The sequence below is a fragment of the Apostichopus japonicus genome, chromosome 6 (assembly GCF_037975245.1).
Source record: "Apostichopus japonicus isolate 1M-3 chromosome 6, ASM3797524v1, whole genome shotgun sequence".
NCBI lineage: Eukaryota > Metazoa > Echinodermata > Holothuroidea > Aspidochirotida > Stichopodidae > Apostichopus > Apostichopus japonicus.
This window is the reverse complement of record NC_092566.1, coordinates 12,932,303-12,946,132: the sequence shown is the minus strand read 5'-3', so window position 1 is coordinate 12,946,132 and position 13,830 is coordinate 12,932,303. Positions and strand designations below refer to the sequence as shown.

The 13,830-nt window shown below is 38.3% G+C and overlaps 1 protein-coding gene across 1 annotated transcript; it reads right to left on the bottom strand.

Annotated features, from left to right (window-relative positions):
- Nucleotides 1-557: 557 nt before the first annotated feature.
- On the bottom strand, nucleotides 558-12,337 carry LOC139969023 (sushi repeat-containing protein SRPX-like). The gene is made up of 9 exons (XM_071973719.1): nucleotides 12,093-12,337; nucleotides 11,815-11,938; nucleotides 10,281-10,396; nucleotides 8,925-9,110; nucleotides 8,544-8,720; nucleotides 7,195-7,446; nucleotides 6,436-6,690; nucleotides 5,217-5,393; nucleotides 558-4,140 (listed from the first exon to the last, which is right to left on the bottom strand). Exons 1-9 carry the CDS (start codon nucleotides 12,142-12,144, stop codon nucleotides 4,058-4,060), a joined length of 1,422 nt encoding a protein of 473 aa, XP_071829820.1. The 5' UTR covers nucleotides 12,145-12,337; the 3' UTR covers nucleotides 558-4,057.
- Between the last annotated feature and the right edge of the window lie 1,493 nt (nucleotides 12,338-13,830).

The window sequence follows — 13,830 nt, the reverse complement described above, 5'->3', positions numbered from 1 at the left end:
CTGGACACTAACCGAACGGTAACGCTTGGGAATCAAAAGCATCATATCGCCATTTGATAACGCATTTAACGCAAAAGGTGTTGATTAAGGCCCTATGAACTCGTCAAAACTTCACATGAGAGGTTTAACACGTTATCGTCAAAATCGATAAATGATATAGTCATTATGATTAAATAATATATTCTTGGTACGTGGCGAAGGATGGCTGACAATACATTCCAGAAGGCACAGGCCAAGGCTCCGTGATGTAAGGTTGGTATCATATAGCTGATAATAAAGGTTTCTTAAGTTAAAATATGGAACGCATACAACTATTGTTTATATCAATATCATTTTCTATGCTTGGAAAAGACATCAATGACTTTCTGTGGAGTTTTTTACCAACTTGACCGATGATGAAGTATTATCGACTGTTCCTAAATAATCTCACAATAATGTACCTCTTTAAAGAGATATTTACTACGGTTGTCAATTCTGATTGAATTACAGACGTGTCTCTTTCAGTATGATATATACAGCATATTCTTAATGCAAATAAAGAAAGCACATTAATCAAATTATTGCTTTCAATAATTTATTGCAGGTCTCTATTTTCTCACCGATAGGATAAACAAAACATGGTAAGCGCTATATATTTTACGACTACAACACAACAGCCTTACATGCGTATATAGTTCTTGTATATGACGTGTTCTTTATATAAATCAATCTCGCCAATCTCTACTACAGGTGGCTAATTACGATTTATCATCAATCATACCATGGAGCTATAAACCGATAGCTCCATGATCACACTGAACCGTAAAAGGATAAATCCTTTGATTAAATGTCTATAAAGTTTAATCCTGCTCTGAGCTTTAACAATTGCTGTCACATTTGGTTATTTACACAATATGTATTTGTCTCCAAATAACCATTTATTCTGAATGTGAAGACGGATGAGTGATATCAGAAGATGTTTGTGTGGTCTCTGGACCTATTTATGCAAGCGGTGAGTCAAACGGAACGTTAACCCTTGCAAATCCTGGCAGACAGGGGCGTAGCGAGCGGGGGGTGTGGGGGGGTGTCACACCCCCCCAATAATTTGGTCGCTGTCGGCAAATTTTGGGTCTGTCGGCAAAAGGAGAAAAGGTGAAGAGAGCGGAAGGGGAAGAAAGAAGGAAAGCTAAATAGAGAAAAGGAGAACGGGAGCTTCTTCCGTGCCAAATTTGACTTAAAATATGCACCAGATTGCATCTAAGGACGTTTCAAAACTAAAATTTTCCAAAGGGGAGGGGTAGACCCCCTACCCTTAGACCCCTCCCCCATTTCAGTCACCACTTCCAGATCCGTCGGCAAATCAAATTTGACTTAAAATATGCACCAGATTGCATCTAAGGACGTTTCAAAACTAAAAATTTTCCAAAGGGGAGGGGTAGACCCCCTACCCTTAGACCCCTCCCCCATTTCAGTCACCACTTCCAGATCCGTCGGCAAATCAAATTTGACTTAAAATATGCACCAGATTGCATCTAAGGACGTTTCAAAACTAAAAATTTTCCAAAGGGGAGGGGGACACCCCCTCCCCTTAGACCCCTCCCCCATTTCAGTCACCACTTCCAGATCCGTCGGCAAATCAAATTCTCCACACCCCCCAACAACAAAAAACTTCTCTACGCCCCTGCTGGCAGAATATAGTTCCTTTCAAATGAAGGAAGTAGTTTGTTTATGACTGCGTGTTTATATGACCCTCTGCCTTACCAATGATTGCCCATTATATTTTGTTCAACTACTTATATTGCCGGTGTTTATTAGTATACTTTGTCCAAGTAGAAAGTGTCAGATCGAACCACATTTGTTAAGAAACTACTGTATGACCGGACTGAGTGAATATTCTTGAAAATTCAGTAAGCAATGACATCATATGATATATTGTCCCCAGACCGAAAATGCCAACAAAGCGAAAGTTTGCATACGAATGTTTCAAATTTAGGCGATGGTCACTACCTGTAAACTTTGACTTAAGGATATACAGTGTACACACAACAAGATGGATGGGACTTGGGTAAGTTCAAATCCATTCTGAATAATTTTTGAGATTTGATAATGATAATTTGTTGGGCTGGTTACATTTGAATCTCAGCGTACCTAGGAATGCAGAGAGTATATAACCGGTTGTCGGTGAACATTCAGTGAAATAGTGCCACAACCGGAAGGAAGTAGGAATGGTTTCAAACAGATAATGGTGGAGATATCAATGTACTTTGGTTGATTCATACATGAAGACGTTTCCAAACATAAAAGTTATTTAGTGATTATAGTGAGATAACCTGTGAGTGACTTTCCACATGTGTACAAATGTACATACTACTACGCATAACATCAGTATCTATTTTTAGCAACGTAAGATTAAGTATACATGCTAGAGGGTACATTTTTGTAAAGAAGGACAATATTTCAAAAATACACTCTTATAGTGGCTATATGGTTTTATCTTTAGAATTATGAAATTCAATAGTCACTTCTGCAGTGTCACGTGGTTATTATGAAGGCAATTTTTTTCTTTTGTAAAATTGATAATACATGGATTTATTGGATTATATTTCACATAAGTCGACAAGATCACATTTACAGTATCGATGTCATATGTGTGATATTCACGTTGATTCTCAATGAACCTAGCTTCATATACTTGAATTGGCTATAGTCATCAAACAAGAAAGCTAATTTACTTAGTGATTCCTTGCCACATTTCAAATGAGAACATTTAACAGTAACACCTCACGCAATACTTTAAATGTTTATCATTATTTACTTAAAGTGAACATAGCAGGTTAAATTTCTTGTACTGTAGTACACGTACACGTTTTCTGTCAAATTCATTTTAAGGTTTTTGTGCTTACAAAAGTTTTCAGACTTTAATTCTATTGATCTCAAATGACTCTGACCTTCAAAGTAAACTAAGAGATGCTTGCGCTCACTAATGCCGATCTAAGTTAAATCAAGTTTGACATTTGAAGTTGACTTATTGGGCTTACAAGATTTTCAAATCTTCATGACCTTTTACTTCCACATAAAGCAATAGTATACTTGTATTCAATAACGTAAATCTATATATGCTAGGTATGAAGTTCATCAATGCTTTTGCTGTGTCGGCGGTTATCATGTCTTCAAGGGGTTTAGGCATTGACCTCAAATGAACTTCAACTTTTACCAATTTCAATAGGGTGTTGTTTGTATTCAGCAACGGGTTTCAACATAACATGTATGAAGTTCAACCAAAGTGTACTTTTGGAGTTTATTGTTGTGCCATTTATTTCAGACTTTAAAACATATTGACCTTAAATGATCTTTGATCGCCACCAATTTCGATAGGATTCTTGTAATCATCAAGGAGATCTACATATGAAAAGTATAGTTCAACCAAGCAACTCTTTTTGAATACTCGTGATATTTCTGTTTTCAGATTTTAACTCATGTTTACCTCAAATAAACGCCCACCTCCATCGTAACTGCTCTTGTACGCACTAAGGTGATATAAAATGTAAATATGAAGTTCATTAAGGCTGTACTTTTGTAGTTATTTTTTAATGTATGCAAACTTTGACCTCTATGGACCTCATATGAATTTTGACCTCTACCCATTTTGATAGGGTTCTTGCACGAACTAAGGTGTGCCTATATATTGTAAATACAGAGTTTATTTCAACTTTGCCTTTGTAATTATCATGTTATGAAGGTTTCAGACTTTGGCAGACCTTTATTAACATTTAAATGACCGTTGACCTCCACCAATTTCAATAATTCAGTATTCACTAAAGTGGATCTATCCTAAGTATGACGATTAACCAAGCTGACATGTTTATAAACCTGATTACCCGATTACATGATTACATCACTTCAATTGAGAATGACTTGACTATATACAGTCAAATACGTGCAGTACGGTAATTTGCAATTCAAAATAAAATACTATAGTGTTACTGTGTTTCATTGAAGCATATTGTTGGGAATTTAAAACAATTTCTGGTCATGTTTTAAAAACTATGGGCAAAGCGTTAATCGAAAGTTCACTGAACTACTGTATAGGGTCTTCAGTTCCGATCTTCAAAGGAGGAATACTTGGCATGGTCGTCTCATTGTTACTGCCGGGAATGGTTTCTGTAGAGGAAGGGATGTAATAATAATAATAATAATAATAATAATAATAATAATAATAATACTTACAACAACAATTATAACAATAATAATAACAATAATAATAATAATCAGCAGCAGCAGCTTTTCAACGACGCTGAAGCGACCACAAATGTGAAAGAAACCCGCTAGAGCTTATGGGTTACAACTTACACGTCGGGTGGCTTCCAATTCAACATTTTAATCTCAAATTTTGAATCTTTCAATTTAGAAAGTCATTTCAGATGGGAAAACCGTAGATTGCTCTTGGATGAAAAACCCACCTTACTGTGACCCGGCCAGGTATCGAACCCGAACCTCCCGATGGCTAAGCGTCATTACTTCAAATACCAGGGCCATAATCAGTTAGTGAAGATCTAAACCAAAAGTGTCCACCCCGCCCCATCCCCCCTCCCAAAGAATATAATGATAATGATGATGATGATGATGACGACGACGACGACGACGACGACGACGATGACGATGATTGATAAAGATCTACCTCCCTCCCCTCCACCCGAAAATGGTTGGATTTAGATTCCCCGAGAAATAACTTATCATTTGAACGCAGATTACGCCTCGGAATATATTCTTAAAGCATATCAGAGATGTACAAAGGCACCACTTGCAGTGAGAAGACTTGTAGAAAATCAGCATTAGCTTGAACACAATTCTGTAACAGGAAGCCAATGCAGTTCTATTAAGATCGGTGTAATATGAAAAGACCTTTTCGACAAAACAATAAACAAACTCCCAAATAACTTCCGTCCAAGATCTTCATGCATGGCTCTTCCTCATTATTGCCGTGTTAAATGTACGAAGTGATAATCAGAAGTTAAGTCTCACCGTACATGCAAGAAATATAGTCAGTACAAAGTTTTAGCCATTATACGAGACTTAACATATCCTATATTATTAACTCTTAATAGTCCTGAAAATCTACCAAATTTTGCTTATTAAGGCAACCACTGTTCTAAGCTGCCTATTTCCTGCTACACTAATGTGATCCAAAACAATGGCCGAGATGGCTTGTCTGATCAGTGAGAAACCATAAATCTTACCGATACAAGCAGAAGGTTGTCCACTCCAGCCGTCCTTGCCACAGCTTCTAATTGGGCTTCCCACAAACCGTCCCTCCACACAACTAAGGTCACACCATGTGCCACGAATAAATGGTGGGTTCCGTGAGCAGGTCCGGTACACTGACTTGCTTGATGTCAGAGGTTTGCATGAACTGACTGCAAAAGAAATATTTAAATATCAATAAAATATCTAACATAAAATAATGAATTATCAATAAAACGGTGATGCAGGTCTACTCAGGACCGGATTTAGTTTGTGGGCGGCCCGGGGCCAGAATAGTTTGGGGGCCCGTTCACGATCAGGCCCACTGTGTAAGCGGAGCGCAACCGGTTGGCGCGTAGCGTGCATGAAAATTTTGGCAGAAAATGCTTCCCATATAGCTGGAAATGGCACTTACCAGGCCTTGCAAGTTGCATCTTAACATTTTCAATTTTGAATTCTCATGTTCTGGAAATTGACCATTGTCACAATTAATATGTAATTTGTTTGTTTGTTTTTGTTTGTTTTTTCTAATGCCCCTCCAGGCATCAATATTCCGTTTTCCGTATGAGAAATGTATTCCCGCAAACTTTCCCCTTCCCAAGTGTCTAATGGACATTCCTTTTGGACAGGAATCACATGATCGGTGGTTGATAGCTTGAACGTCATCCAAATATCTATAGGGATGCCAATTTGTTTTGGGCAAAACCGACAGAATTTACATTTGTAAACACTGAATTTATGGGGTTTGTGGTGTAAATGCCGTAGAATAAAGACCATGCATCCTAATAGGCCCCTTGTATTTATGTTTAGTGTAGAGTTTCGAACAAAGGGGCGTATTTTACATGTTGACCATCGAAGACGGACGGAAAGGCATCTTATGCCTCCATTTTTTTGGACACCCAAATGTGGGGCCCCTAAAAGTGGGGGGGGGGGCTCGGGGCCTGGGCCCCGGTGGGCTCCGCCGTAAACCCGGCACTGGGTCTTCTATTACAACAACAATGGAACAGTCCCGTGAGAAATGCGATATCTCTAGGATAGGCCTAAAACAACTTCCACGCTGGATTTCATGTGAGGCCTACCGTAAGTAGTACTTTTACTAAACTGGGGTATCGTGGAGCAAAAACAAACAGTAAGAAAACAGTGAAGAAAGTACAAAACCATTAAAGAACACGTCAATAAGACGTTAATTTGATAATGATGTAGTTATTATCCCACCTTTGACAACAATATAAAACACACACTCTGCATAGTTGCCCGTGTCATCGTTAGCGGTGTATTGTATGGTGTACACACCAGGTGAAAAGGTGGAGCCTGACTCCCTGCCGAGAACTCTCGTAACATTGATAGGATTAGGCGAAGAATTGTCCATAGCCACTGGCGTTGTATAGTTCACCACAACAAAGGTAACTTTTGGGTCACTGTAAGCAAAGATGGGCTTAGGGCAGTACTGGAATCTTGGTGGTTGGTTGTCTAGTACAGGGGTAAGCACAGTTATTAATTTCGATGAAAAAGGGCTATAACGGTGTCAGACAACATGGTAAATTTCTTAATGATTCGTATTTCTTGTTGAAACCCCCATCTCAGTACTTTTTTTAAGTGGAGACATGATTGTTTATATGTAACCTATTTTGTCTCGCCAAAGCCTCCCTTCGCCTACCGTCTAGAAAGTGGATCGCAGTCGGTGATTTTTTATATTATCATGGCGGAAGTGCCTTATAAAGTATTTCACTTTTCTATTGGCAACTGTTGTATATGTTCTTGACATGTGACCTGAATCCCTGCAGTTTCAAGGAGTATTTACTTGTTCACATGTAGATCATTCTAGAACTTTGTTTTTCTGGATGGGGGTCCTTCTTCTATCCTAATATGCTATATATGAAACTGACCTTTCTGTCTGAGACAAGATATATCATTTCATTCCACTCAAATTTTGTCAACTTATGACTCTGTGTAAGTGGTACGAACATAACATACCTATAACTTGGATGTTAAACCTACAATGGGCAACGTTGCCCGCTCCATCAACGGCTACAAGGTGGACCAGGTTGTTTCCGAGATGGAACCAAGATCCAGAGACTTGACCGGAAACGAGGCTAACTTCAACCGGTTGGTAGCGATCGAACGCGATTGGCATCGGGTAAAACACCCGTTTGGATCCCATGCCTTGTTGAACGTCAACTCTTACACTTTTTGCAGGACAACCAAGGAAATTCGGCGGAAGTTCATCTTTGGAACGAAAGAAGATATGGCATATTAAACGTCGTTGAAGAGGCAAGTAACAAGTTTATCGAACACTCCTTCCACGACTTTTCATTTATTTATAACTGTTATTATGGTGTGTTTTTGTTAGCCTTACGATATTCCTAAGAACCCTTGAGTAAGACCATCCCCGAATGCCGTAGTTATCAATAATTGGTACGATGCTAAATCGATCTTCCGGTATACGTTTGCATACCGTATTAATCGCAGGCAAAGAACCAAAACAAACGGATATTTCTCCCCATTCGGATGATTGTTTCTTTCATGAAAAGAAAGTTGACTGATAATGCTAATAAACTACCCTGTTCATTGAATTTAGGTTTAGATAAAATGAAAACAAAATAACCAAAATTAGCTTAAACTGATTTACGGTAGGACCTTCATATGCATTTATATATTATGGTTGAAACAAATTAATGGATGCCGTGACATGTGAACACTTTTTTTTTAAAGAAATAAGACACTTCATTTTATCTTTGGAGTGTAAACATGCCAGAAACATGAATGGTCATAACTTGTCACTGTTTCACTTCAAGAAATACTGATTTTCTGCGAGCACTCACATTTAGCGGCGTAGGAATTCCAACATTAAATTGTCGTGGCCGTATCCTAGCAACCAACAAGTTTTAAAAGTTTGTTTTGCCCAAATTCAACCTTTGAGACATGTGGCAAGACACCGTATCAGTTTCAGGCGATTCTGAGAGATCGACATGGAGGCCTTTGTTGATTTGACATGGATTGACCCATATGTTAATCTGAAAAGATCGTGCTATTAACCGTTTTTTGTTTTTAGTGGTCGGTAAAAGTTTTGTAATATAAGCTACGTATTTTTGCTTTTATTCTCGCGAATACTTTGCTTTCATGAGAACTAAACATCCAGTTTCTTCATTCTATAAAATGATATGGGTCTCCATGATTTACCATATTTTCTAGAACCGTGGTGAATGAATGCCCGACCTGGAAATAATTCTCTAGGTTTGAGAGACAAATTAGTACGTTGTTTGTTACCTGGCTATACGATATCATTAAATTAAATTCACAAAACCGTCATAAAAGAAACAAACCTTCGCATGTCGGTTGCACCCCTGTCCATTCACTTTTCACACATGTTCGCATTGGACTTCCATGCATGTTATATCCTGGAATACACGTAAATTGACACCAGGTTCCCTGACGGATAGTGCTACTCCGACAAGTCATTTGAGTGTTTCTTGGCCGTGGCAGCTTTGGACATTTAATGACTGTAAATATTGAAAGTCAAACCTATGAGAGGTCTTTATACTCTTCACAATGTACGATTACACAATTACGGATATTTACTGACAGACAGACAGACACAATTCTTTTTAAGAAGGCCGTGTCAAACCTGCATGCCCTAGAAGAATTGATGTGGTGATCTATATGCAGAATATATGAAGACAAAGGAATAACTAATTAACACTTACGTCTGCAAATTGGGAATGTTCCAGGAGACCAATCACCTGTTCTAGTACAAGTTGTAGTTGATGAGTACCCGCCACTCATCTGATAACCTTCGGGACAATAGAAATCACAGCGCGAGGGCCAAATGTTACCATTCGTGCACCGTAACACAGATTGACCTATTTGCGGTATTGGAGGACATTCTGTCACTGGAAAATATAAGAACATTACTCAGAGTTTAAGGCAGTTATTTAAGCATCGATTCCGTTTACCTTCACAATGTTTGATATCGCAGTTGACGGGGAGGGAGAAGGTTCCGATGTGGCAATCAGGTGGAATCCTCTTGATGTTTCTCTTTTCAAAGAAGACAATAAAATATTTCAAAAAATTGCCTTGGGCCACCATCTTGGGGGTTAGTGTCCTTGAAACCAATGTTTGTAAAAACAAATGGATAACATAACGATTATGATAATAGGCGGTTATAGAGCAGCTCATTGACAATGTCCGAACAACACAATCTTCGTTTAATCTCTTAATAGTCCCGGGAATAGTCCCGGTCAAAATTTATTTTTGATATGTTAAAGAGGAACATAAGCATTCTGGTAAAATTTGCATTCAATTCCGATGTACAGTTTTGAAATATTGACAGTTAAACTTGCCACCTTTCGTACCAAAGTGAACTTGGAGCAAACAGGTGTGACGTCATTGTTGCACACTGATACATAATGTTTGATTTCCTTTAAAATTTAAGTCTAATTTTATACTCTACAATAAGATGCATCCATAATGTGAATGTACCATAGGTATTGGTCTTTTATAAACATTCCCTTTAGACAAATTAGTAACCCTATCCAATCCAAAGTCAAATCAATAGACTGAAAAATAAAGAAAAAACAAAAAGTGATTTGTCAGTGTGCAACTATGACACCACACCTGTTTGCTTCAAGTTCACTTTGGTAGAATATCAGATAACTTCAACTGTCAATAACTCAAAAGCGGTACATAGGAATTGAATGCAAATTTCCCTAGCTTGATAACATTATGTTCCTCTGTAACATATCAAAAAGACAATTTGACCTGGACTATTCTTTAAATTCGACCCACCATAATATTGTGTAATGTGGAAGCATTGGTTAGTTCCATTCCGTCCGTTTGCTCCACTGTCAAATTACGAAATTGGTCTACAAGAGCAACATTTCATGACAGAATGTTATAAGCCACTAGAGTTCTCCCCTTCAACCCATTCTCCTCCTCACTTCCCCTCCACCCCTTCCCCTCTACCCCTTCCCCTCCACCCACCCCGCAGGTTTGCGATGTACGTGCATTGGATTGGATATACTTCATGTCTTCGTTCCAGTTTCAAGACATTAGACACTAACCTTTCACTGTGAAAGTAACACGGCACGTAGAGTTAGATCCGTCAAAGCCTTGGGCTTCGTATCGTACTGAATATTTCCCGGCTGTGAAAACAGATCCAGGTGGTGAGCCTATCCTCCTGAAGTGATAATTAAATATGACTAAAAGGGTTCAATATGGATCACAGATAAGTGGCAGAGTTCCAGATTGGCTCTAATGGTCCATGGATCACCAATTTGTCTTAGCTAAAATACACCAAACATAATACAAGGTGAGGAATAATGAAATAGTTTCAAGTATTTTTTTCAGCAGTAAACTTCTTTCAGCACCCTTATGTTGGTTAAGTTATGCAAACATATTACACCTTCCGGATGTTTCCCGTTCCCCAAAAAACACGAGGAACCTTAGCGAAATAATACATCGCTTTAGATCCAATGAACAGCATTTCGTTACCTCGCTGTTTCACATTGTCATTGCGGTATCAAATGAAACATAATGAGAATTCTCAACTTTGCCTTGTTTGTGCTTCCAAAACTTTCGTCATATTTATGCCACATTTGTGTGACCCTTAACACGGAGATGCTAAATTTGTGAAGACGTAATGTGGATATGTGGAAATGAATACGTCATATGAATGTGAATATTTGATGATGATGATTATATGATGATGACGGTATTCTAAATATTTTAACGAGTTACTTGTTTCTTGTAAAGTGCAGTTCGGCTTCTATGACATTAAATGTCTTTTGTATAGTCGAGGATCTTTCTACCAGTAGAGAGAAATAAATGGACTCTTATAGTGTTAGGTGGGAGGAAACGGCCTGCGTCGTCATAAGAATAATTCTATTTACTCGCAGCTCACTGACACTTACATTTTATACACTGCATGTTGATATGTAATTGCTTTAAAAGAATATGTTGTGGGACGTAGTTTCCAAATATTATTAAATATTCATTTCTACAAAACTGGAGACTTTGGAATTACAATTCCCACACCGAGCACACAACTTATTTGCAGTGTGGTTAAAACATGTTGCTGTCAGGGCAAGTATATGTCTAAATTTGGTATGGAAGCGAAAACAGATGCTCCTCAATAAGTCTATGCGATATTTCTTTCTAAAAGTGGTTTTGAAATTGCATATGCTAATCAAGTATAGATAGAGGTCCTCCCTCGACAGACGTTTCTTACCAATCAGTTACCAAGTATAGCTGTTCTCCAAGTTAACAACATGCAAATTAGTTGAAATTTACATCGTAATCTGTGGCTTAGAATGTTGATTCATGCGATGAGAAGTAAATCACATATGCACACAGATACTCATGTGAAATCACGTCAGTTTGTATGTAGTAGTTTTAATTGAACTAAGATTGATGTTGTCCATACATAGCTTTGAAATGCTAACTCGAAAAGCAACGAAAACAGCCTTTCATAATAAATAAATGTTACAATATAACTTTTATTCACACTTACCTTTACTTATTAGTAAAACATTCAGTGAACATATTTAAATGCTATCCCTAATGAAGAATGTTAAAACGCACGACTTTTAACGTTACCTCATAGAGTACACCATTTGATGGTGAATCAGGGGAGTACGCCACCAGACTCTCTTAAGGCGGGAAGTTGCCTCTATGGTCCATGGCGCAGGACAATTGAGAAACAAAGAATTGGCAGAACATTCTGTGGAGCAGTAATTATCATAAGTAAATCCTGAGCAGAAACACGAGAGTTAGAAAATATTAACAAACTTATGGACAAAGCAAAGAAAGCAGACATTTATTCATTTAGCTTTGTAGCAAATAGTAACTTCTCTGTCAGTCATGCGACTACTCACCCGTTGAAAAGGCGAAAGCAATCACTACTGATATCAACAAAAACCCCTTCATAATTCCACACTTTTCTATGAGGTCCTAAAATGTCACAGTTGGGCTTCAGCTGTACCAGTTAGAACTGTGTGCTCATATATGCATCCGTGAAACAATTTTTTATTCTTCACAGACTTTTTGCGATTATCTACGAAAATAATCATAAGACTTTAACCATCCCAATCATAAGAGTTTAACCATCTCACCAGACAAAATCTTTTATTGGGGGGATTGTTTACATTCGAATGTCTGAGCAGAATTCGTTATGTAGACGTGACCTTATTTTGCATTAGATGGCAATTGAGAGCGAATATGAATGTACGTGTTATATCTCAGTATAAACAGTCATTATTTATGCTCTCTTATGTAACGCTCTTTTGACCCTATCGTCGCCGATGTTTAACAGATGTTAACGTCTTTGTTGAGAAAACACTATTTCAAATGCCAAGGTTTGGAACACATGTTTGATACTGGTTTATGTTATATCAGATTATTGCTAAGATGAAGAATTGGTTATTCGAGCCACACCTTTGCACTTTGTGTCCATTTCCTCTCCTTCCATAGCCTTCATATTTATTCCCCACAGGAGTGATTTGAGAGAAAACATGCCGAAGTAGGAGAGCGATACAAGAAATTTGTATTCCTCTGCACAAAATATTTTGTAACACCTGTTACTGATAATTTGTTCGAGATGACGACTTTCCGACGGAGCATTCAGGAATTTGATTGTTTTTTGGTGTACTTTGTGGAAGGTTGTTCACCGGAGCATATTCGGAATGTCGCTGTTGCTTGGGCAGCGAGTCTCCGTGGCAGGGGAGGGGTCAACCATGGCACTGAATAACAATAACCAGGCGTCCATATGTGGAAGAGGGTAAGAAAATTTTATTTGAAGTGATTGCAAAATCTGCCGTTTTGTGTCAAGAACTCTGCGGCTGCGATATGAACTTGTGCCACGCGGACCTTCAGAACGAAATGTCATTGGTCAGTGGAAAAAAAAATTGTTTTGGCCATTACTAAACACGGAGACATTAAATTAACTAGCAGTATGCACGGGTATTACGGGTAGGCATATACCGATTACTCTCAAACTGTATATGGAAACTGAGTTGTACAGAGGTTAAATGTCACGGGGTACAATATATAAATTCAGGGCAATATGTGTTTAAACAATTCCTGCCAAACAGGAAGGCCGATATTCTTCAAACTTGGTCAGTAATGCCTTATTGAAGACATGTGTGTCTTGTAAACCTTTATAACGAAAGGTCAAAGGTGAAAGGTCAACAGTCAAAGTAAACCAACAGGGATATTTTGCTATAAATCCAAGGAAAGCATTGAATTGAATTGCAACTTTACAGTTATGTCCTTACTTGAGTTCAGCTTCAATGGGTCTTGTCCGTACCGGTTAGCCAACTGTTTTGGTAATTGTTCTTTTGCTTTCACTGGGTTTGTGAGGGCGTTGCTTGCCAGAGTCTTTGCTATTCACTGGAACCGTGACAAAAATGGAATAGGGATATTTCTCTTTCCGTAAGGAATGTTCTGAGGGGAATTGAATGCCGAAGCGCTATATGAGTTACTTGGAAAACAGGGAGTCCTGAGGGTTCCGGAGAGCTACGTCGTAGAGACGATATTAGGTTAGGAATGTCAATCTGGGTCGCATTAACCTATGCGTACCACCGCTAGGTTACCTTTCTAAGCTGAATATTCTGG

What these genes read in the sequence shown, in the direction of transcription:
- LOC139969023 (XM_071973719.1), bottom strand. Translation starts at nt 12,144, where the DNA reads ATGAAGGGGTTTTTGTTGATATCAGTAGTGATTGCTTTCGCCTTTTCA. An exon ending in GTTTTATATTGTTGTCAAAG is followed by an intron (nt 5,394 to 6,435) that starts GTGGGATAATAA and finishes TTTCTTTTGCAG; the next exon opens with TCAGTTCATGCAAACCTCTG. An exon ending in ACAACCTTCTGCTTGTATCG is followed by an intron (nt 4,141 to 5,216) that starts GTAAGATTTATG and finishes CTTCCTCTACAG; the next exon opens with AAACCATTCCCGGCAGTAAC.